The sequence below is a fragment of the Echeneis naucrates genome, chromosome 22 (genome assembly GCF_900963305.1).
Source record: "Echeneis naucrates chromosome 22, fEcheNa1.1, whole genome shotgun sequence".
NCBI classification, from domain to species: Eukaryota; Metazoa; Chordata; class Actinopteri; order Carangiformes; family Echeneidae; genus Echeneis; species Echeneis naucrates.
The window spans coordinates 15,959,091-15,982,148 of record NC_042532.1 but is presented as its reverse complement, the minus strand read 5'-3'; the positions used below and the strand labels follow the sequence as shown (position 1 = coordinate 15,982,148).

At 43.4% G+C, this 23,058-nt stretch overlaps 2 protein-coding genes across 4 annotated transcripts in view; both read right to left on the bottom strand.

Moving 5' to 3' along the window:
• The window catches only part of sptb (spectrin, beta, erythrocytic), a 36,008-nt gene extending 16,366 nt beyond the window's left edge, over positions 1-19,642 (bottom strand). The window contains exons 1-12 of one of the 2 annotated variants that reach the window (XM_029494199.1): positions 19,342-19,642; positions 12,934-13,197; positions 5,192-5,343; positions 4,889-5,062; positions 3,584-3,681; positions 2,927-3,007; positions 2,651-2,766; positions 2,415-2,527; positions 2,130-2,317; positions 1,805-1,922; positions 1,011-1,169; positions 28-330 (exon numbers count right to left, since the gene is read on the bottom strand). In XM_029494199.1, the coding sequence (XP_029350059.1) occupies positions 28-330; positions 1,011-1,169; positions 1,805-1,922; positions 2,130-2,317; positions 2,415-2,527; positions 2,651-2,766; positions 2,927-3,007; positions 3,584-3,681; positions 4,889-5,062; positions 5,192-5,343; positions 12,934-13,081 (1,650 nt within the window). In that variant the 5' untranslated portion in view covers positions 13,082-13,197; positions 19,342-19,642. Of the gene's footprint in view, positions 1-27; positions 331-1,010; positions 1,170-1,804; positions 1,923-2,129; positions 2,318-2,414; positions 2,528-2,650; positions 2,767-2,926; positions 3,008-3,583; positions 3,682-4,888; positions 5,063-5,191; positions 5,344-10,196; positions 10,765-12,933; positions 13,198-19,341 lie in introns of those variants that run through there. The other variant, XM_029494198.1, reaches the window with a different exon arrangement.
• A 970-nt stretch (positions 19,643-20,612) lies between these two features.
• stard9 (StAR-related lipid transfer (START) domain containing 9) overlaps positions 20,613-23,058 on the bottom strand; it is a 38,084-nt gene continuing 35,638 nt past the window's right edge. For both annotated transcript variants that reach the window (XM_029494108.1, XM_029494109.1), the window contains exon 32: positions 20,613-22,993. In XM_029494108.1, the coding sequence (XP_029349968.1) occupies positions 22,892-22,993 (102 nt within the window). In that variant the 3' untranslated portion in view covers positions 20,613-22,891. The remainder of the gene's footprint in view (positions 22,994-23,058) is intronic.

Below are 23,058 nucleotides of genomic sequence, written 5' to 3'. Positions count from 1 at the left end.
AGTTTGTGAATATTGATTCCTCTGTACCTTCATGTCGTCCATCCAGCTGATGATGTACAGCATCTCCTGGAAGATCCTCTGCAGGGTAAGGTTCTTATCCAGACGCCCCCTACGAGCCTTTAACAGCTCCTGCAGGTAGTCCCACAGACGCAGGATGTTGTCCTTCCGTACGTCTATCCGTTTGGCGTCATGGTAGCGTTCCGACTCCAGCTCCTTTGAGATGTCCACCAAGGCCTGGACACGTTCCTCGTACGCCGCAATGTCTGTCTCGATGGCGTCGTGTTTCTTCTTGGCCGCCTCCACAGCTGGCAGATCATAACCAAAGTTATCCTGAGAGAGGGTGAGAGAGGAGGTGAAATAGGTTTTCTGCCTTTTTGTACCCCAGAGCATTTCAGAGAAATATACTGGCCTTTTCACTTCTCTAGATTTATTTGACTTACTTTCTCCTTTCTTGCTGAAATGTAACTAACAAAATATTTAAAATGGTCTTGCAATCATGCATTGTTATAAATAAAGCTACCCAGGATGCCAGGTGTGTAAAATACACATAATAATCTGGCTATAATAATCTCTGAACTGTCCGTTTCAGTAGGTTAGCTCCTCATTTACATTTTACTGATGATGCTCAAGCATATTCAATTTTAATTCATGCCTTTTATTTGTAGTGGAGTACTTAACCAGGGAGCTAAGGGAAGGATTCAAATATTGTTTTCACAGCTCTTTACAGCTTCTGATCACGTCTTCTAGCTTTTGGGCTCAGGAAGTTCTCACTTTGTGTGTCATCTTTTCAAGGCAATCTGTTTCAGCTGTTTACCTCCCGTCATCAATAACCAGGTGCACAAACACTCCTCTGCTTCCGTTGATCAGCGCAAACACTGAAAACAGTCTGTGCCTGTTCTATGCACGTTAATGTTATTGAATCACACTCTCTCACTGAGAGTGAGCTCAAACAACAAATACCAGACGATGGCATCACGCCACGTCCACAGCGGCGTCGTGGATGGTGCTACCTGCGCCACTAGTCTCTGGTTCTCCAGGAGCCAGGTCTCTCTCATGGCCGCCTTCCTGTCGAATCTTCTCGCCATCTGCTCCAGCTTTTCCTGTCTGATCAGCTCGTCTCTCAGGACGCGCTCCCGCTCGTGCTCCGCCCTCTCCAGACGCTCCCAAGCCTGAAAACAGATGACGAGACGGATCATTAAGGTTCACAGGTTTTCTCATAGCGGTTGTCGTAACGTCAACAGCCGTATTTTATGAGGAGGACCTCACCACAGAATGTCACCAATCAATGTTTTCCATTTACTTGATCCATTTGTGGATTATGTATTTATTTATTCATGAGTAAATTCTCAGATGTAACCAACACATGTCACCTAAACTACTTTATGACCATGAAATGTTGGACATTCCTGCTTCATAATCAACAATACCTGAGATAGTTAACTGACTATCAACATTATTACTTATTGATGATGAATTTGCTCACTGAGTTGGCTGTACTGACTGTGACTGTATTCCTAATTTGAAGTTGAATGCTGGTGTTTGTTTTTTCTTTTAAATTATTTTTTTTGTGCCTGCAATCCTGCCAGACTGTTTATTCTCTTCATGAGACTCCCTTTATTGGAGTTTCCAGTTTAGTAGAGTAATCCATAGCATTGCCTGTGTAACCCAATTTATTTGGGATGAATTGTAGCATCAGATTTGCGTAGCACTAGATGAGTCAATTTTGTAATCTAACTGAGCTGTGCTTCATGCACGAGCTTCAAAACGCGGACTTTTGCTTGTGTGTGCCGCTCGGGTGCCTCACCCGATTGATGTCCGCGACCAGGGCCCCCTCTTTAGGCGTGTAGACCCTCTGGTTGTTGGCCCTCATACGACTCTGGATGGTGAAAAGCAGCACCTCGAGGTTGCCCTTCTCCTGAAACCTGGAAGAAAAGAAAGACGAGTCACATCATAAGCTGAACTTTAGCCATAAAGGACTGCAAAAGTCAAATCACGTAGCTGCGTGAGTTAATATGCAAGTCTGGAAATACTGAATACTGAAAAAAAAGTTTTACAATATGTGTGTATGTAATAAGGAGATTTATTAAAATAAGCATAATGCAGTGGAGGGTCGTCCAGGCTCGACTCACTTGGGCGGCTTCTCTACGGTGCGGTAGGTGTTGAAGGCCTGAAGCTGCTGCTGGACTCCAGTCAGAGAGTTGGCGAGTTTTCGGTTGTTCAGCACGATGATGGTCTGCTCGATCCACGTCAGCAGGTCTGACGCCAACGTCTCGTACTTATCGATCATCTTCTCCGTCTCATTGGCGTGATCCAGAACCTTGAAGAAGGACGTGCGGTCAGATAACAATTCGGGAAGAACAGGCTCGACAAAACTTTAAAAGCATTAACAAGCGTGCGTCACGTTTCCATCTCACCTTTCCAAGTCTCTTGCCCTCCACGGCGAGCTGCTTCATCTTCGAGAAGTAGTGGTAAAATGCCACGACGTACGTGATGATGGACTTCTCATCTGGGTTCTCTGTGAACACATCTACATAACAAAAGACAGAAGACAAGTCAGTCACTCCCAAGCAAGAGACTCACTTCTCCAGCAGGCTTAGGGCTCATAAACATTTATTTCTACGCAAAGGCGCAGCCTCCGTCAGTGACTTGCCTTCTGGATCTAACAGTTTGGTCACACCGAGCTTCTGCTCTGCTACATTGAATGCGTTCTGGAGGTTGTGGGTCGGGTTGGACCTCTTTAGACTGTTATAATCCACCAGATCTGGCCTGGGAGAGAAATATGGAGAGAAGGAAGGTGGAAAAATGAGACAGCGACGGCGGTGAAGGAGATGGAGCGGGACAAGGAGGAGAGACACTGAGCAGACGGGTTTCGTGTGCGTTTACATTTCAGAGACGGTGAGAGTGGATTTGGTCATTCATCTCTTACCGGTGTTTGTGTATGAGAGCGTTGAAGGCCATGCCGTCTTTCCAGCTGGTGGTGAAGTTTGTGATGTTGACGTTGGGATATCTGCAAAAACACAGGCAGGGGTTGTCACTTGCGGAGCATATGTGCCGTAGCTGAGGAGCGCCTGCTTTTACTCAGTGTCTGGGATTTGTTCCCCTCCAGAGGCAAGCACTGTACTTTTTATTTTATAATATATATATATATATGAACTATTCCTGTATAATAAGTACTTGTGCCTTTGGCCATTTTAATTATTTTCATTTGCATAAAAGTATTTCTGCACTGTGCTAATGCTACTTTTATTTAGGTAGGGTTAGGCAAGTTAGATAATTTTCAATTTGGACAATGCACACTTTATTATAAATAATAAATTAAATAAAACCTATCTATGAAAAACAAAACATAATAAAAATTATTAATATTATTATATATTTTTTTCTTTTCAAGACACTGAAATATACTTCGTATTACACATTCAGGAAGTAAAAAAGGAGGTAATATTTTAGTTGCAGCACTCTAAAAGACATCTTTTATACTCTTAGAGGATTGTGCACAAGGCTGAATTAACATTCAAGTACCATTTCCCAGAAGATATTTACAACAGTGTGGGTGTGCTAAAGGTCACACATCCCTACTTACCCTGCAGTTTTCATTTGACACCACAGAAGAAGAGCGTCCTTGGCTGAACGCGTCTCCTTCTGGTCTGCCTGGCCCGTTTCCACAATGATGTCCTGGATCTGATGAAGAGGAACAACAAGCACAGCTGGATGGTAAATAATGAAGCTAAACTAATGGCTGTGAGGTTTGGAATGAAACGAAACACAATTCACGGCTGGCAACAAAAATCTGACTGATACTTGCGTGTCACTAATCGGGTACACCAGCAGAGAACTTGTTGGCAAGCTTGCACCAATATCCATTTGAAATTCATCATTTATCGTGTCTTGAATTAAAACGGGGAGGCTTTTCTTTGTGCAAAACAAAACAAATCTAAAGTGATAAATCCTCAAGATTTACTTGACTAAAATCTCACAAATCTCAATACAAAATCGGATTGATAGAAAGAAGGATGGTAGTAATGTATCTTATTTTCCCACACAGAGGCCAGTAATTAGAGCAGTGATGTGATCTGAGAGACAGGTCCTGAGAGAGCGCTAAATTTAGCCAGTTCTCTTTGGTTTACGCAGACTGGAAAGCTACAGACAAGACCAAGTAAATTCGTTTCTTTCCTTTTCCCTTTTTTTTTTTTTTAAAGTCTGAATAATGCAGCAGGCCATATTGTTTGAACTAACGTGCCTAAAAATAACAGTGTTTCTGTCAAATTAAAAATAAATATCTGCCCTCTCCGAGAAGATAAGAGAATCAAAGAGACATTTTCTGATGTTGTGGATGTGCTGCTAACAGCAGATAATAATGGGCTGGAACCTGAAGGCATCTCACACCAGGAAAAATGTAAAGTTGCAATCAAAAAAACCGAAAAGCTGCCTGTTGGAAGTGTTTGTGTGCTTACAGGCACAATTGAGAACAAACAATGAAGACAAAGAGACTTGTCTAATGAATGTATATTACGCTCCCATTTAAATGTAAATGAAAATGTGATTATAGTGTAATTAAGGATATAATGCATGTGAGGCTGAGCCCATACTGCGATTTCATTTAATCAACTGAGCTCTGAGGTAAATGTCAGCGCGGTCATCATAAACTAAGAGGTGAAGGATGCTTCACAGGACTGTTGCATTAAACTCGACAGTCCCTAATAAACTGGCGGCTGAGCTGCACCGCCTGCCACACGATGCAAAGTGTCCTAATTACCACACAGATTATCCTTTGTTTCCTTTAGCTTTCCTAATTAGCCCTTTTCCTGTATTTGGAGTAATTATTGGTAAAATAAAAAAAAGGAAAAAAGCTAAATTAATTAAATATAAATATGGGTCCTAAGTTTACCTGGAAGCGTAGGATGATGGTCCAGATAAGGCCGAGGATGAGACGATGATTGCCGTCCACAATGTCGTGGGAGCCCATGTTCTCCAGGTGGACCCGTTGTTCTTTGAGGAACTGGAGAGCTTTGTCCACATTCTCCAAACAGTGGATACGCATCCGGCCTTTAGTGGGTTTTGGCTACAAGCAGAGAAAGGGAGAAGTACAGATTGGAAAGACAGAGAGCGGCTGTGAGGGGGCTTCGGAAAAAATACCAAAGTTCACATAAAATGAAAGAATACAAGATGTAAGATTGCAGAAAAATCTTACCAGTCGTTCACCGGACAGCACCTCCAGCAGTTTAATGAGCATGCGTCCATCCCGGAGGTCCAGGTAGAGATCAGAGATGCGACAGCCGACCCGGGACAGGATTGAGTTGACCCATTTAGTGAAGGTCTTCTTCTGAACAGCCTCACGCTCATCTGAAGAAAAGAAAGAACAAGAGCCCGAATGAATAATGAAAAATCTTCACAGATACAGAGCTGGTTGGGATTTATTGTCTTGCAAAAGGCTGCTCCAGACGGGTGGAGACTCCAGGAAGAGCAGAACTGGAGTTTGGGAGCATCAGTGGAAATTTGCTCCAAAGTCACAGTGATCCTACATGTTAAATGAATCCTCAGCGTAAAAAAGACCACATAAAAGGTCACATCAAGTCTGTGCTGCAAGAAATGGGATTTTCAAAACCACACACAGAGACGAGAGAAAAAGATCCCCGGCCACTCCAACATAGAAGGAAGACCCCCAGACAGATACAGAACTATAAACTGCTGCTTCATAAGCTGCATCTGAACTTCAGGAAAGTGTCACTCCTGTCCAAAGCAGCGCGATCCTGCAATTTGAATCGAAAAATAAACTTAAAAGCCAGTCTTGGATTGGATTTCATTGGCAGGTGTCATAAAGCTGACAAAAAAAGAAAAACAATCTGAAGTGTGTACTGTGTGTCTGCACCAAGAAATGATAACAGCTGCTTCAAAAAGGGGGCCTCGGGTGGAGGGGCCCCCTGGCACCCTGGGCCTCCTCGTCATTGTGCTGCCCCGCTGGAAGATACAGCCTCACTGTGGGGATGCTTTACTGCGCCGAAACGAGAGCACACTAAAAGAAAACCCAGATCCCTGTTGAACAGCAGCGGAGTGCTTCTGTTTTATTTAAAATTAAGCAGTGTGTCAATCAAATAGCACTCCAGTGACAGCATCAACCCTTCATCACCTTCAAATGCAAACATTTCTCAGATGGAGGAGTCATTCTGTGATCATACAAATATAAACCCCATGTTTGAGGCAGATAGAGAGGCGGTGCAGGTGATGGAGCTGGGCAGAGAGGCGCACAGAGTGCCAGACTTGGAGAGGTTTTCGGGGAGGACGAGCGCTGCCTACGTGGTGAGACATCTTGCCAGGCTCACACTCACGGACCGTACAGTAGCTCAGTGCACAGATAAGCCTCCCACGCGGCAGCAGAAATAAAGCCAGTGCTGATGTGACCATATGATAGCATGACCCAATGTACAATACTGTATTTATTTTGTCTGTGCTGGTGTGAGTGGTGCTCAGCAAGCTTATGAAATGCCCCCAGAAATCTACCTGATGAGATTTAAACTTTCCTTTTACCCCACCCCCCAATCCATGTGCGCCTTCGATTCAACAGACAGATTATTACAGATTATTCTAGGACATGCCAAACAAACATCCCAATACCAAAAAATATATCATAAATGTGCAAATCATGCACGTAGATTGATATATAATAAATGGAAATCCAATACATTTGGGGAAAAACAGGTTTGTGAACTGCAAATGCTTCTGAACAAAACAAAATATTATGTTACAAAACTTTACCACGTTACGAGCTTTACTTTGATCCAGGCTTCTTTTTTTTAAGTGGGTATTAGAGCGAAGTCTGTCTTTTTGGAATACTCATGAAGAACGATATTTTGCTTTTTGAAATTTTCTAGGATTCGTGATCTGTACCTGCTGACCAAACTCATCATCTGTAATCATGATCATAATTGGTAGATTAATTGAGCTCAGTTGATGAGTTGTATTCTAACGTCGAGCACTGAAGAAAGCACGACAAAGCATGTCAGTAACCAAATGATGGGACCTCAGTCAACACACACCATCCTGCACCACGTGAGTTCTCCTCAGTCTGCCCTGTTTATTTCTGAACCAAAATATGACTGCGAACTACAGCGTGCAAAGGACTGCATCCTTAATGACTTGTGCAATGAATGATTCAGACCCCGAGGCTGTGGAGAACAAGCGAGGAACAGACGGCGAAGAAGGTTGGAAGGAAGGAAACGGTGGCACAGAGAAGATAGGTAAGGTTAAGAAGGAGACAATGAGACGGAGGAGGAGACAGAGACACTGGAGCAAAGGTGAGCCAGGGAAGAGGATGAGAAAGAAGACGGATCAAACACAAAGAAACGGGGAGAGTGATTGAGAAGCAGGCTTCCAGATTTAGTCTACAGAGAAACATATTACTGACAGTATCTCCTCTGCTGCTGAAATGACCCGGTGAGCATCTACAAGGCTGCAGCTCCACTGTTAGCATCAAAGGGAAGAAATCATGGGTTACTGCATGTAAAACACAAGGTGCAGCTGAGTAGAGTAAATAAATCATGATTCATTCTCCTCCCCTCGGCAGAACAACACATCCACATGGATAACATGAAAAAGTAATGGCAATTCAAATGCACAAATAACTCAAAGCTCCATTAGGAGAGTCAGCTGCGATTTAGAACAAGCAAACACATCATAATCCCTCATCGAGGCAGGAAACAGATAAGAAGGAGAGGCAGCCGCATGTGCAGGAAAACCTGCGATAAATCCTTTGTGATGGAATTGGCATGCTGTCAGGGGAGGGTTCAAGTAGACGGCGCACACGGATGCTCCTGGCCATTTACGAGGGAGCGAGGGAAGAAGTATCCCACCGAGCCGTCCCAACAAGCTCATCATGACAACATCCCTCTGTGTGCTCATCTCTAAACAAGCCTCACAGCATCTGTCTGAAAATAAAGTTCTTTTAACCCCTAAAAACTCCATCGCAAGAGATTTCATTCTGCTTTTGTCAACATATGTTACACTTGGTCTTTTCTGGGCCTTTATCTGTGCTTCAGTTATTTCTTTTACATGATAAAGCACCTTGAAGTGCTTTTTGCAGCTACTCCTACCTTATAGCTTCAACAGCTCGCACATCTGCTGGAAATAAAGTGTTTGATAAAGAAGTGTCATGAAGTCAGCAAAGTGGCTCATTAAAGTTTGGCAACTTTATCCACAAAGCAAGGCTGCATTTTATTGCATCTGAATTAGTTTTGCATTCATTTTAATGTGAAGTATCAAAGCTCTACTTGGTAGCGTTTCCAAAAAGGACCATTTTATTATTTCTTCCTGCAGTTCAGGAACAGGAAGCAGCAACAGTTCATACGATGAGCTGACCACAACTTTACTCTGCTCGCCGTTTGCTCGTTTTACTGACGCTGCCACTGTCGTGCTGTCGTTCCATGAGCTTTTATATTCAACAACGTTATTGTCTTTTCATCAGTTTCCCTGTTACTTCCTCGCTGCTTCCTTTTTTTTTTTTTTTTTTTTCTCCAGGCTTCCAGGCTCCCTCTCCTTCCTGCGTGTCAGTACAAGCATTACTAAACATTCCTCTGTTTCACATGCCTTTACTTACTTATTCTTTGACTCCAGTGAAAGCCCCCATGACTTATTCATGCTGATGGATTTTCCCTGTATACAACCTGATCCGTCTTTTCCCACAGTCAGCTCTTACTGGATGTGGCCCAGTGGTCCCTGAGCGCCCAGCTAACATGCCTGAGTCATGACACTGCCTGCGCTACCTATCTAGCAGTGCCAGGATACCACCACCTATTTACGGGTTTATCCACAGGTAAATGAAACCTGCTCTGTCGGCTTTGTTTATGATTGATTACGCCGTCTCAGCCTTTGATAAATGGACTCATGTTCTGCAGTTGCTGAGCATGAAATGAATGCCCATTTGAGTTTGAGAGTTAAAACAAATCAGTATTTCATCTGACAATGAGTAGGAAAAGATGCACAAACATAAAAAGAAGATTAAGGAAGAAGGTCTAGAAATTAAAGATCAGCGTGTCAAAAAAATCCAACTTGAGTAGATGGGATAAAAAAAAAAAAAAAAAAAAAAACTTTCTGTGATCAGAGCAGCAGAAATACTGAAAACCAAGGAGCATGTCAACGTCAGAAAAATGCAGGAATGGCTGAAATCAATAAATGCAAAACACAGACTGTTTTCTTGTCTATTTCTTCTGTTTTGTTCTTTTGTTGCTGTTCTGTCCAATTTCATTCATGTTTAGTCGCAAACAGACATCCCTAATAGTGGGTAAATAAAAGTAAAACTTAAGAGTAAATACAATTTCATGAAATGCAACTGATGGATCAATACGCTTGGCTCCAAGCACTCCTCTGATTCTGGAGAGCTTCAAAGAAGTTTGCCGCTTCACGTATATCAGTTGTCTCTGCACTGTTCAGAGTCAGTCAATATTTGAAATTTAGCAAGGGCATAAAAAAAAAAAAAAAAAAACAAACCCATGTTTCCCTCTCTGTTCCTACATCATCGCCTCCATTTTCTTCCTCTCGCTAATGCACTCTGGTCATGAGGGAGTTGGATAGCATAGTGCAAGCTAACAAAAATCCACAGTGATGGCAGACCTCTTTCTGAAAACCTCAATAACACAAGCAGAAAGTTAAACCATCAGGGAAATTCTTTTTTTTTTTGACAGTTGATCATTCAGGGAAAGTGGACAAAACACGCTTTGTTCTTTAAAACAGTTTGTGAAGGCTGAGGGGCCAGATGGAGAAGAGGTGACAAGCTGCTAGGAATGGAGGGAAAAACATCACAACCCTTTTTTTAGGAGTTTGCCTCTGAATTATTGAAGGACAAGTCAGTGAACAATTAGGGCAGAGCCACAGTTTCCTGAAAATAAATAAATCACTACTCAATAGGTTTAATAAAAGAGCCACCACTGTGACATTTTCTCTCTCTCTCTTTTTTTTTTTTTTTTTGTGCTGCCACCTTTTTCCAGCTCTCACAACAGGATGACTAACCTCACACTTCCTCACATCACAGCCCAGCCTCCCTGCAATCCTATTTTGGCCCAAACACAAGTTGGGGGAGGGAGGGGCATGATTGGAAAAGTGTTGTCTTTCTCATCTGTGAGGCAGCAGAGAGTGGACAAACTCCCTCTAAAGCACGCGCACGCACACACACACACACACACGGTTCAGCCACCAGGACCCTGTACCTTGCAGCTGCCTGAAGCGTCCATCCAGGATGGAGTTGAAACAGATGTTGGAGGTGCTGTAACTGAGCCAGCGTGCTCGCTTCATACTCTTGGCTGAGGAGGAAGAGGAGGAGGAGGTCAAGTGGAAGGGGCCGGGAGGAGGGGGAGCGTGAGAGGGCCGCTGACGTCTGGGGGTGCAAGAAGAAGACGAGGAAGAGGATGAGGAGAAGGGGGACAGTCCCGTGGTGGGCGCCACGGCGAGCGGCACGTGCAGGAGGGTGCCATTCCTCTCTGGGTGGTGCTGCGGTTCCTGCTGCCTGCTGCCCCTCCCTCTGCCCGTCTTCCTGCTGTCGGGTCTCTGGGCCCGGTGCACCGGCGGGGTGCTCCTGCTCCGGCTGCTGCTCACCCCCACACGCACAGGGGCCTCTTTCTCTGCCGGGGCATAGGGCCGGCTGGCAGCCTCCTTGGTCCCTCCGCCGCCGCTCCGGATGGCTGTGGTCTCCCTGCTGCTGGCCTTCAGGCTGATCTTGACCTCTCGGAGCCGGGGTTGGCTCATTGGGGCAGCGCGCAGCAGGCAGGGGCTGCTCATCCTGACCCCAAAACAACAACAACAACAACAACAACACGCAGCCTGGAGCTGGCAGAGGACCTTGGCTCTGCGCGTCTCTCCTCTTCTCTGTCTCTTTGGCTCTCTGTCCTCCTTTCCACATCGCTCTCGTGCTCACTCCTCCTCCCTCCCTCCCTCCTTTTTATTCCTCTTTCTTTCTCACTCTCTCCTCTCCGCTGCCATAATGATGCTGCGCCTCCACTCTCAGGCGGCACAAGGGCTCAGGCAGCCTTCACTTCAGTTCAGAGTGGTTTCTCCAGCCCCATCCATGCATACAATATGTCTCAATACATCCCCATGCTTCCATGACTGCCTCCCTCTGCCCAGCACTCCCACACAGCCGTGACATCACCACATTCGAAGCATACGACTGGCACAGTTGTGACTTCCTTTGCCAATGATCCAACATGAAGCGACCTATCTCAGCGGTAAAGGTCTTTTTATAGACTTGTATAAGGGGAAGTGTGACTGACTCGTATAAATGGCGTGTATGCGTGTACATGCCAGCTGCATATTTGCGAGCTCGCAAGCTGCAAATCAGCAGCGAGTCTCATTCAAAGCTTCTCTCATCTCCTGCCTCGCTCTCATCACTTTCCTCTCTCTCTCTCTTTGACAGGAAACACTGATTACATTACAGAAACATCAGTGCAGCAGCAGTCTAACACAATATCGCCAACACCCACACAGACATCTACATCACTTAGAGAGACTGAAAGAGACAGAGAGAAAAGTGGCGAGAGCGCTGTCCTGTAAATGGTCTGGACATGATCTAAACACTTTGACCACACAGATGTAGGGCGAGAAATAGATCTACACTTGTTTGTCCGTGCCACTGAGCACTAGAGTCTGGCATTGAGGTTCAGATCAGACGTTTCTTGATAGTGTGTCATTATATGCCCATGGATGCTGTTTATGTAATGGCATCCTTTCATTGTCTCTCCATTGAAGCCAGAGACACTTGTATTAAGGGGCTTATAAAAAATGATGGTCCAGTTTGATGGAATGGGATAAAGAATTTGCTCTTTGAAGGAGAAGAACCTGCATGCTTAAATATTTGATCTCAGTTCCTCTCTCAATTCCTGTTTAAAACCAGAAGTTTGCTGAGACCTGCAAGACGACGATTCGAAGGTACTCGTAAACTGTAAAGGAAAAAAAAATAAACAAAAAAAAACACAGCTTAGAGAGTTTTGGGTTGAAATCCCTCCAGGTACTCCAACATCCTCCCACATACCAAAGAAAGACCCCTTGGTGACTGAAGGAGCAGGAATGGTTGTTTGTCTTTATATATCGGACCTGATATAGACTGACGACCTGTCCAGGGTGAACCCTGCCTGGAGATGAATGGATGAATGAAGCAACTGATTCCAATCAGCTAATCATCATCATCAACTTTATAATGCGATTAGATGTGAAAATATATCAAATCCAAACCTAAAAACATTTGAGAAATTATATTTATATTGCCACAAGTCAATAAAGGTGCCATTGCACATCAAAGCACAGAGAATAATGGCGGCAGCGCTCTACCCAGAAGTCCCTTTTCCACAGAGCAGAGTTTGTGCTTGACCACCTTGTAGCTGACCTCTCTTGTGTCTTCAGCTTTACAGACGTGAACATCGTGTGGCCCCCAACTCCCTTTTTCTGTCGCGCTGAACACTGCTATTTTAAAATGCCCGAGCAGCCGGCCCACAGGTGGGTCGCTGCCGACCAGCTTACCCAGAAATGCCAGAGCTCTGTGCTATGGAGGGCAGACGGGCAGGGCAGCTGTCCAGATTGGTCAGATGGGGGGGACATTCTGGGAATGCGCAAGTGCTCCCATTTCCTTGCAGAGGGTGTGGAGCGGTATCGGGGCTCAGCTGCCGGGAGTGTGTTCCACCACGACAAGCATGCACACATAAATATGAACCCACACACACCAACACAACAGCAAAAACTACAGCGCTCTGACTGGGAATTCAGGGACTGCCTGGAGGGTGGTTTTGCGATTTTGCAACAAAATTTGTTAAGGTCAAGCTCATTCAACTCTGCCAAAGTTTAAACGGAGCCATTTTAGTTCATCCTTTGTGCCCTTCCCACCCGCTAAAAAAAAAAAAAAAAAAAAAAAACAAAACACTGTCACACGCTCACCCTGTTTACTATGCAGTCACTCACCTGCGAGGGCCTTGATGCGTGAGCGCTCAAACAGTCTGGCAGAGCTGTTGTCATTGTCTAATTCCTCATCAGAGAGGTCAAAGCGGGTGTTGATGTGGCTGTACTGCTGCGTGATCTCCACATTGTCAAAGTCTGTGGTGGAAGTCATGGCGGTAGCCAGCGTGGCGAGCAGGTAGAGGGACGGCGTCCGGCGTCCTCAGGTGCTCCGGATGAGGAAGGTGACGAGTGGAGGGGGAAATGTGGCAGGATGTACCTGGAAAACTGCTGAAACACAGAGAGAAGGACAAAAGAGGTGCCATCATGACGGATTATGATGATTAACGGGCTCAGCAGTTTGATTATCAAGGTTACATCAGACATTAGTATGAAATAGCTGAGAATAAAAAGTGTTAAAGTCTCCTTCCACTCAAAAATTGGTTTGGATTTGTTATTGCTGGATGTTTGGCTTTCAGTGAGCGGAGTTTCACACCGGAGAGAAATCAAGCACCAAGTATAATCATCATCACATACACACAACTTTATTTAAAGCCTGCGTGTTAAAAACTGCATCTAGACATTATGAAAGTTATTAATATAATTATAATTAAAAAATTGCCCATGCTGGCTGGTGAGTCCAGCTTTCTATGGAAGAAGCATTATCTCTCTGCAGTCTAGCTTTCACCTGGGTGTTAAGTTTCATTTTGTGAATCCCAGCGAGGATGAGCTGCAGCTATACCCAGCACCACAATTTAATCTCGTCAATTTGTGGAAAGCTATGCGATCTCAAATGTGGCGCAGGTATATTTTTAAAGAGAAATCTCACCTATCACAGATGTCAAACGGGCCCCACAAGCTCCTGTGCCCTCTCACAATCTCCATTTTGTGTGTGTCACTTTGCTCACCCTGCAGTGTGTGTGTATTCTTTGCCTGGAATGGCGGGCTGAAGGGTATGATAGCTCTGATAGCTCTATCTGGGTGCAGCATAGCTTTCTTATCATGTCACACGGATGGGGGGGGGGCAACCCCTCGCCGCAGAACATGACGAAGCCGCTTTCTTTTGAATGATGCAGCCCACATAGTTTGAACTGCATATTCATGCATGTGTGTGTGTGTGTGTGTGTGTGTGTGTGTGTGTGTGTATTTTAAATGATACACAAATACCTTCTTATTTAAATAGACTTTCCGTTAACCTGGATGCATTTTTTCCACATGTTCTACTCTATATTGTATCTTGCCGTTGTGCAATTTCTCTTTAGACTTTCCTTTTGTAAATCGTTACATACTCCTGTGTCTTGACCGTATCACTGCCTCTCCCTATATTTCCCTCTTATTGTTCTGCTCTGTAAAGCACTTTCTGACTCTTGTCTCTGCGCTTTATACATGAACTTGACTTAATTCTACTCCACCGCGTGTGTCATACTAATAAGTATTGAAAGTAATCATCACCTTTTCATACACCATATTTATTTGATTGTCGTCACTTGTTAGCTTGCAGATTTAGATTTAAAAAAATCTCTGATCTATACTGTCATAAAGTAAATTAGACCACACAACGCAATGTAAAATATTATACGAGCACTGCTCATATGAAACACTGTTTATATATAAATTCATCAACAGTAACAATTTAGTAGTATCATATTAACATAGCACAGATGCTTCCTCAGGTTGCTCCCCTGTCAGCCAAGAAAAGAAATCTGAGGCTGCCGTCAATACAGATTGACCAAAGCTGGATGTTTGAATAAAAATGTAGCCCCGTCTGATGAATGTATAGGAGACACAAACCAAAACCCGTCTTGTTTCAGCTGTCTAGGAGATAAAGTGGATCGTCCAGTAATTACAAGGTTGGCGTTTCGATCCCTGCCTTCCTATGGCAGCCTTCTATGACTATGACTATCAGAGTATGAGGGCATCTATGTTGCAGGCGCTGCATGAGTACTCGTACTAGATGGCAGAACGCGCTGCATGAATGGGTAAATGTGGCTTCCACTGTGAAGCACTTTCAGGGGTCGATTAGACTAGAAAAGTGCTTTAAGTGCAGCTTGTGTATGATGTGGTGATGGTCTAATGTGCGAGAAATTGTTTTTTGGCGCACGTCGAATTCCCGGTCCTGATATATTGTCACATTTTATAATGTACTACAGACAGCTTCCCCAGACAGTGAGCTCAGTGATCGTCAGTGGTATCCCCTGTCATCAGATCTGATCGACAATAAAAACCTTTGCCATGCGGTGGAGTGAGAGATTTGGCGGCATGAACTTGATCTTGTGCAGTGGAGGAGCCGAGGACTGAACCACCAACCTTAAACCTTAGTAATTAGCGGAACAGCCCACTGTGCCTCCTCATCCAGCAGACTAGGCTGTCGAAACGAGCCAAGTTGGGTCCATGGACTCATGCTGTTGACACCAAATTCTGTCCCGATGGTCTGTGTCTCCTATAGCCCAACATCCTCATTTATAAATGTTTGCAAAGAGCAAAATGACAATATAATTCTAGTGCCAAAAGTAAAATGACTCGCTATACAAAATGGCCTGATTATTGGATTAGTAATAATGATGCATTATTGCAAAGATCACATCAACTTCACAGCTGGCGAATGTGGCAGGTCTCATGTACTTTCCACACTGCTGGGCAGCTCAGTTACTTTCTGCCACTTGTAAATTTACTGACTGAACTGTTAACGTTTGCTACTCAGAATGTTTGTCTGGCGCGTTCAGAGAAGAGGCCCACAGCGATGCATAACGATGGCATCCTACAGGTGTCCCTCCTCCTCCCGCTCAGTATCAGTCCTGTGCAGACTGCCGTTATCAGCAGAAGGGGGACGCTACACCCACCACCGGGGATGCCCTTATCACATCACACACAACCTGGACAGAGCTACAGCACAGCACAGCACAGCACACTCAGACCGCACCAACCGTCGTTACACACACTCCTGTATCCACAAGCTATCAGCCGTATACAAAACCTGAAAGACTAAGAGTGTCTGAGGACTGACTGCTCGACTCTGCTGCCAAAAAGAACCAACTAAGTGTTTGAGCTGTGACGTACACTCGGTGATACTGCGGTCAGCTCCATTTAGAGCTGTATGGAGAGACAAGATGGCCTCCAGCTTATAGACAGTCCTGTGACAGAAAGGTCACCGGTTCACTGACTGCCACAGCAACTGTGCGTCTGACAATAGCTAAGTATCCTCTTGTGGCGTCCTTGAGTGAGGGGCACAACTCTTATGGCCTGCTCAGTCACAGTGCATTCGTTGGTTATTCTGTCAGCATTCAGCCCCCTGCAACGTAAAAACCATCATCTCAAACCTCCAAATAAGATCCTGATGAGAATACAAAGGCCTTAGTGAAGGCTCAGAGTGTAGCTGTACATCAGGTGTTTCAAGTTTTGGCTGAACTCAAAAATCCTGTCATTTGAACATTTGTCACAGATTCAGACGTCTGAATTGTGACTGAAATCGACAATATCTCATTACAGCTGCTATCTTTATGAGCACATGCTTCTGTTATTTTTATGATTACAAATTTCAAATCTTGGAAAAGAAGACTTCTTGTAACTTTAGTGTGATTTGCAATGCAACTTACTTTTTGACATGAAACATACGTTAATACTGAGGCTGATGTAAATGTTTGGCCTTTTCATTTCAGGTTATTTAAACTTAAAAATGTCACCAAAAACTGAAATTTGACCTCATGTTGGCACGAGTTGAAAAGTCAGAGAATCACACTCCCATCATCTAAGCCTGATGAAGGTCAAGTTTTCTGCCAATCCATCCAGGGGATGTGGAGATAAAATTCAGAGAATGAGTGAAATCTTTTGGCCTGCTGGAGGAAATGTCAGCGGATCACTGGAGTCGGCGGGAGTCCTCCTCTGGGACCACAAATATTTCATGGCAATCCATCCGATGGTTGTGAAGCCACTTCAGGCTGAGCAGAGTGTGAGATTGGTGAACTGACTGCTAATGTGGCTAAAGAGACAAGGAGAAATTACAACTGCAAGCTCCCAAAGTGGAGGCCTTTAAAATTGCATGTTATATCCGAACAACCACCCAGATCCCAGAGCAAAGCAATTTACAAAAGCAGCAAATATGCTGCATTTTACCTTCACCTAAAGCAATCAAACAGTGACGAAAACGTTTGCAGCTTCATTTTCCAGCAATCAACAATGTGACTGCTCAACTCATTTTATTTTAGAAGAGTACGATGATTTATGTAATTGCTCTGCAAGCCCTGAAACCATTCAGTGTTGGGCACAATTTGATACAGACATCCTTAAGCTGCTATTGGCTCCACTGATAAGACAAATGATAAATTGCTTTGCCAGCACTTGTGTTTCTTCCTATCGCCTCCTGAGGATAAAGTCCTCAGCACACGGCGAATCCAGCGAATACAACAGTTTTGCGACTTCGCGTCATGAGCTGATGACTAAGTCATTCTGGATCATTTCTCAAAAGCAGTGAAATGTCAAGACAAATGAGAAAAATGTCAGCAGGGATTTCTCACGATAGCCACGTGTTTCTTAACCTTAGACAAGGAAAAAAAAATGTGTTTCTGTTTGCAGGAAATTACAGCAGCGCCACACGAGTTTTGATTTGCACAGATGCTCGTGATTGTCTTTGGGGCGCTTGAGAGAATGGTTAAAAGGTGCGAATGAGATTTTTTACGTGTTTGCTGAGTTGAAAAGCTGACAACACAATGGCGCATTAATGAAGCGTGAAAGAAAACTTTGATTATGACCTTTCCTGCTTGTGACTTTAATTGACTGAACCCATTTCCTCCCTTTGTTGTGACTGGAAAACTACATTGTAAACAACTATGTACAATGTAAACATTAAATCGGCACCTGAGGTGAATAATAACTCAGCTGAAACTTAGCTCGATGTCGATGCAGCACAACAGCACATTAGTTGGCCCACAGCGTGCACATTATTCTGAGCATGGAGTCAGATGGACAGGGTGAAATAGGAGATGGGTGTGGTCAAATTGTGTGACCTACAGTGTGTGTGTGAATCTGTAGCAGCAACTGGACTGAGGAGAGGATGGACTGTGGACAGCACACAGTAAATCTGAGGCATTAACATAAGGAATCGATGGGGAAGGAGAGTAGGGGGCTGCTTACAACAACGAATGGCCTGCAAAGTTAGCAGCTTTAATTTTTCTCCTCAAACTGGAAAAAAATCAACACCAAACTGACTATTACCTCATGAATTTTAACAAACTACAAGGAGACACGCAGGGTGATATCTAAAAAAAAAAAAAAAACAACAACAGTTCTGTTGTGGTCAGTTTTGTTTGGACTACAACAATATGATCCTGATTCTTGCCAGAGGGTTTAAAGAGATGATAGTAAACTATTCCTGGAGTGTGTTTACACAAAAGTTCCTGCTTGTCCAGACACAGAGACACACTCACACTTGTCCTTTTAAGGGGAATAAAGCGGGACATCTAGTCTGAGTGAGGCACTTTTCATTTTTTAAAAGGCAGTGCACTGTTTTGTTTTTTTGTTTTTTTGTTTTTTTTATTTTGGACAAGGGTGCGCCGTGCAATGTAGACAGAGATAAACATGAAACTGTGTTAGTAATGTGGTTTGGATTAAGACCTGCGGTGGAATGTAACCGAGTACATTTACTCAACTACTGTTGAGCTACTCCTGAGGGCTACTTTAGGGCATTCCAATTCAGGATTTCTCTTTAATCTGCCAGCTATGCTACTTTCCAATACTGCATTTCAAAGGAGAAAAAAAAAACCCCATCTGAAATATAAATGAATTTATACTCCACATTTGAGTAAAGGCTTTATTTCTAGCTAGAAGACAGAAGAGGATTTTTCACCAACAAAACTACCATGATCAGAAAAATTATTTAAACAGGAGTTAAGCTTCATTAGAGACAATAATGAAATGTTACTTATATATTTAAGACATCAGTTGTAATAATCCAACCATTTAATATTTATTGTCTTATCAGTGATTTTACACGCAACTCTTTTGGTTGTATTTAAAGTTTAGATTCTGAAAACTGTTTATCAAAAAGCTACTTCAGGAGAGCCCCCCCCCCCCCCCCTCCCCCAGCTCCCCCAGCTCCCCCAGCTCCGTGCGCAAACAAGCGCACTGGCGTCATTGTGCGCAATTTGGCACTGGCGCCTTTCTGCGGCCTCAGAACAGTCATAAACATATACCGGTACTAAGAGATTACGAAAAAAGGTGTCGCTTCATCAAAAGCTCAGTTAGAATTTAAAGAATTAGCGTGCCGTGCTGACATGGCGGTCTGGTCCAACAGGTGGTTTGGAGGAAACTTGTAGGCACAAACAATAACAGCGTTAATGGAAGGAGCGCCATTAAAGTGACCGCTGACAGCAACTGTTTGGCCAAAGATCAATTCTTTTATTTAACAATGGCGCATTAGCTCTGACTTCCATTTACACTCACCCGCCTCTGGATGTTGTCCTGTGCTGTCCCGTCCCGTCCTGTCTGTCCGGGGGTGTTTATGTTCAGTCTTCTCCCTGCCAGTGAACTAATTAGTATCCCATTGAAGGAGCTCTGTCCTCGGGGCTCCGCGGCGCGAGGAGGGCTCGGTCCAGCACGCGGTGGTGGTGGTTGGGGCTCTCATTCCCGAGAGCCGGAGAGTGACCCACCCCCGCCGGGTTAAAAATAAAGTGGGCGCATCCAGTACATGATCTGTGCGCTCAGGGAGCTAGAGGAGTGGAGGGGGTGGGAGGTGGTGGTGGTGGTGGTGGGGGGGGGGGGGGGGTGGACATTCCTGACAAGAACTGGTGACTCTAAATGGCAGAGGCTCTTCTGATCTCCTGTAGAGACTCCCCCCACCCCCCCCCACCCCCCCCACCAGCTCCACCCCAGGCCGCCTCTAATCGCGCACCCACTGGGACCGTCTGAGAAATGTCACTTCCATGCAGGCGGGAGAGGACAGGTCTGGACCCGGACGGGCTGTGGGGGGGGGGGGGGGGGGGGGGGTCATCAGAGTGAACACCTGTCACACAATGTGAGAAAACACAGACTTTGACTTTTACAAGCGTGAACACCAAGTCGACAGTTCACAGCACACTGATGACAGAAAAAAAAACAAAAAATTTTTATCATGTCAATAGTTATTAGCTCAGTGAAGAAACGGCTCTAAGGCTGTGAACACAACATCAGCCATTATCTGCGTTGACAAATATCTATATCTGGTTGGAACATGTGTCAGTAATTCTGACCAAAGCAAAGCAAAGCAGCTCACCTCACTGTATCATCAAGATAATCTCATCTGTCAAATACAGCTCGATAGGAGAAAGGGTTACAAAATGAAGCTATTCACTGTGTCACTCAGATGAAATAATGTAGTGAGACTTAAAACTGTTGGATTTCTCCAGTTTGAATCGATATCATTTGTAAGTGCAGAGTTGCATTCTTGATTATGAAACAAAATGGGTTTTGTGTAGCTTGGTTTAGACTTTGAGGAAAACTAACGTGTTATTCAGCAAAAAATTGTTTGTCTGAGTGAAACAGTCCGGAGCTGAAATTTGATCGTTAAAATGAAAAATACCATTCACTGGCAGCTTCTGATATAGACCACATGCTGATCCATTAATGTTTGTTTCCCAGCTTTACCACAACTCTTAACACAACACTGGCTTCACCAAGATTATTAGAGAGAAAAGTTGAAGGAAAAAAAAAAAGAAAACAAGATGAAAATTCGCTTCAAAAACACATTGTATTCCTTAACAGAATGGTCAACAAATAACATCGTAGAAAGCAGAGTGATTATATCAAAATACATTTACAACACAATGTCAAAACATAAATAACACGTTTTTACAAAATGGATAAGCACTTGAAAACATGCCAATACACATGAAAAGGAGATCAGTAAAAGTAATCTTTTCCTTCCTTCATTCTGTGTCGTCAGTATTTTCCATCTCTTCCTCTTTGGTTCCTTCAGGAACGTCTTTCATGTCAAACTGAGAGCTGCAGTCCTGAACCTTCAACTACTGTAAATAATATGGCTTCATATGTGGACGTGAGTGACCCGGCTTTGACTGAGAGTCCCTGGATCAGCGGCTGCATAGTTTAAACAGTGTACAAAGGAAAATTAATCTGTAACATTAATAAAAGTTATTAATGGCTTTTGTGCAAGCAGCTGTAAACGCAGCACCACACTTTGCTCATAAAAGTCAACTATAAAACACATTCAACAGCATTTTCAAACAGGAGGCAGGCTCAAAATAAATACAACAGAGGTGAGAATAGCCATTAAATCTCAGCTTATGTGGCTTTGCGGTACCACGAGGCACGAATGAAAAGAAGGGAGGTTAGACGTCTAGGTCAGCTACAGAGCATCATCCCTGGAGCTGGTGAATGACTGGAAGTGTTTTGCTCAAGGACACTTCAGCAGGCTGGATGACTTGAACCAGCGACCTTTACTTTAAAGTCGATCTGCCTATTTGCCTTTTGGCTTACGAAATAAAAACGTTTTGTGGCTCTCCAACTCATCCTTTCATCATTATAAAATAAATTTTCAGTAGAAAGAAAGAGCTGCTAAGTGATTAAAAACCTGCAGTGCTCATACAGATAAACAAATATAACAACAGCCCAAGACTACATAAATTATTCTGTGAATTCCTCCATCACCTCATTATCTAATATACAGATAAGGAACTGAGCAAAAACTATTAGGGTCATGAGGTGGGTTGAACTTTATATTTCAGTTTGTCAAAACGCAAAACGCTCCTGAGGGTAACTGATGTTTTCTTTGAAGCCTCCTCTGGTTTTGAAAACACTGTAACATTTAAAATTGAACTCTAATCAACCCTTCATGAATCTGCCAATGTGTATCCGTAAATGCATGGAAATAAATAAAAAAAAAAACTGAGCCCTTTCTGGGCCATGGTTGATAACTATAAAATCTGAATTTAGGACGACATAAATGACTCCACCATTCTCCCAAAATTTAAGACAATACGATCTTTTGTCAAATTATAATTGCAAATTTTCTGACCCTTGTCTTCCCTGAAAAAATATTGTACATTCTTTTTCATATTTGCTTTTGCCCTTATATGGGGAAAAACATTTGAAAGACATTTCAAGTTCATTTTCCAGAAGATTTAAGTCACTGAGTGGTTGAAATATGCAGTGTCTGAGGATGTAAGTATATACACGTACGGTAACAAATTGGTGAAGATGATGACTGCACGGGGCTCAAACCATCAGAACCATTCAGACGTTACCTTATTCGTTAAAGGAAAAAAAAAAAAAAGAAAAAAAAGAACACATGTTCCCCTGTAAATGTTTCTCAATATTCCAGTTTTCATATCTGGAAAATGTCTCTTACATAAAAACTGGTTAAAAACTGCTTGACAAAATGATGCCTTCTATATCTGGTTTTAATCTCAGATGTACTCGTAAGTCCTAGAAAACTACAAATCTGTAGTGGCTGTATCTAACGATGATAGACAGTTATAAAGTACACCAAAGGGTGCACTTCTGTTAGAAATATACATTACCTACTCTTAAACATCAGATGATGTTGGCCTTGACTTAAACATATTTGGTTGTCCCTGTTGCAGTGCAGTACAAAGCTAAAAGGCTATGACTCGACCATGTATCACAACATTTCATCTATTAAATGAATGAACCCATGACTCTACCTAAGCCTAAATGTAATAGCCGAAATGTGCCATGCAGAAATATTCACATTGACTTCTAAATCAATCTTTGGTAAAATAGGATTACGATTGTTAAAAGCATTTATGTACATGTACAAATAGAAAAATACAGTTTTAATATCTTATAAAAATAACCTTCATACAAAAGAAGCTGCTTGGACTTTGTAACTGGGAATCAATACATAACAGTGCTCTCAAAATAGAAAAAGTCAAGTAAATACATTTCAGGTGCAAATTCAAAAGTCAGACGAACTCCTTGGTGGAGAGAGTTCAGTTTAAGTGCTCACTGCTAATGTGTCTTCATGTATCCGGTGAATTTACGAAGCAAGCAATGTGTTGAGATCAGCGATGACGGCTGCCTGTCTTCTGGCAACAGTGTTCAAGAATCGGGGTGGAAAAGACGGAGATCCTAGGTCCACCTTAGGGAGATGGAAATATGAGTAGCGGAATAATACAGCCTTAGTTTTTTTTTTTTTTTTTTTAT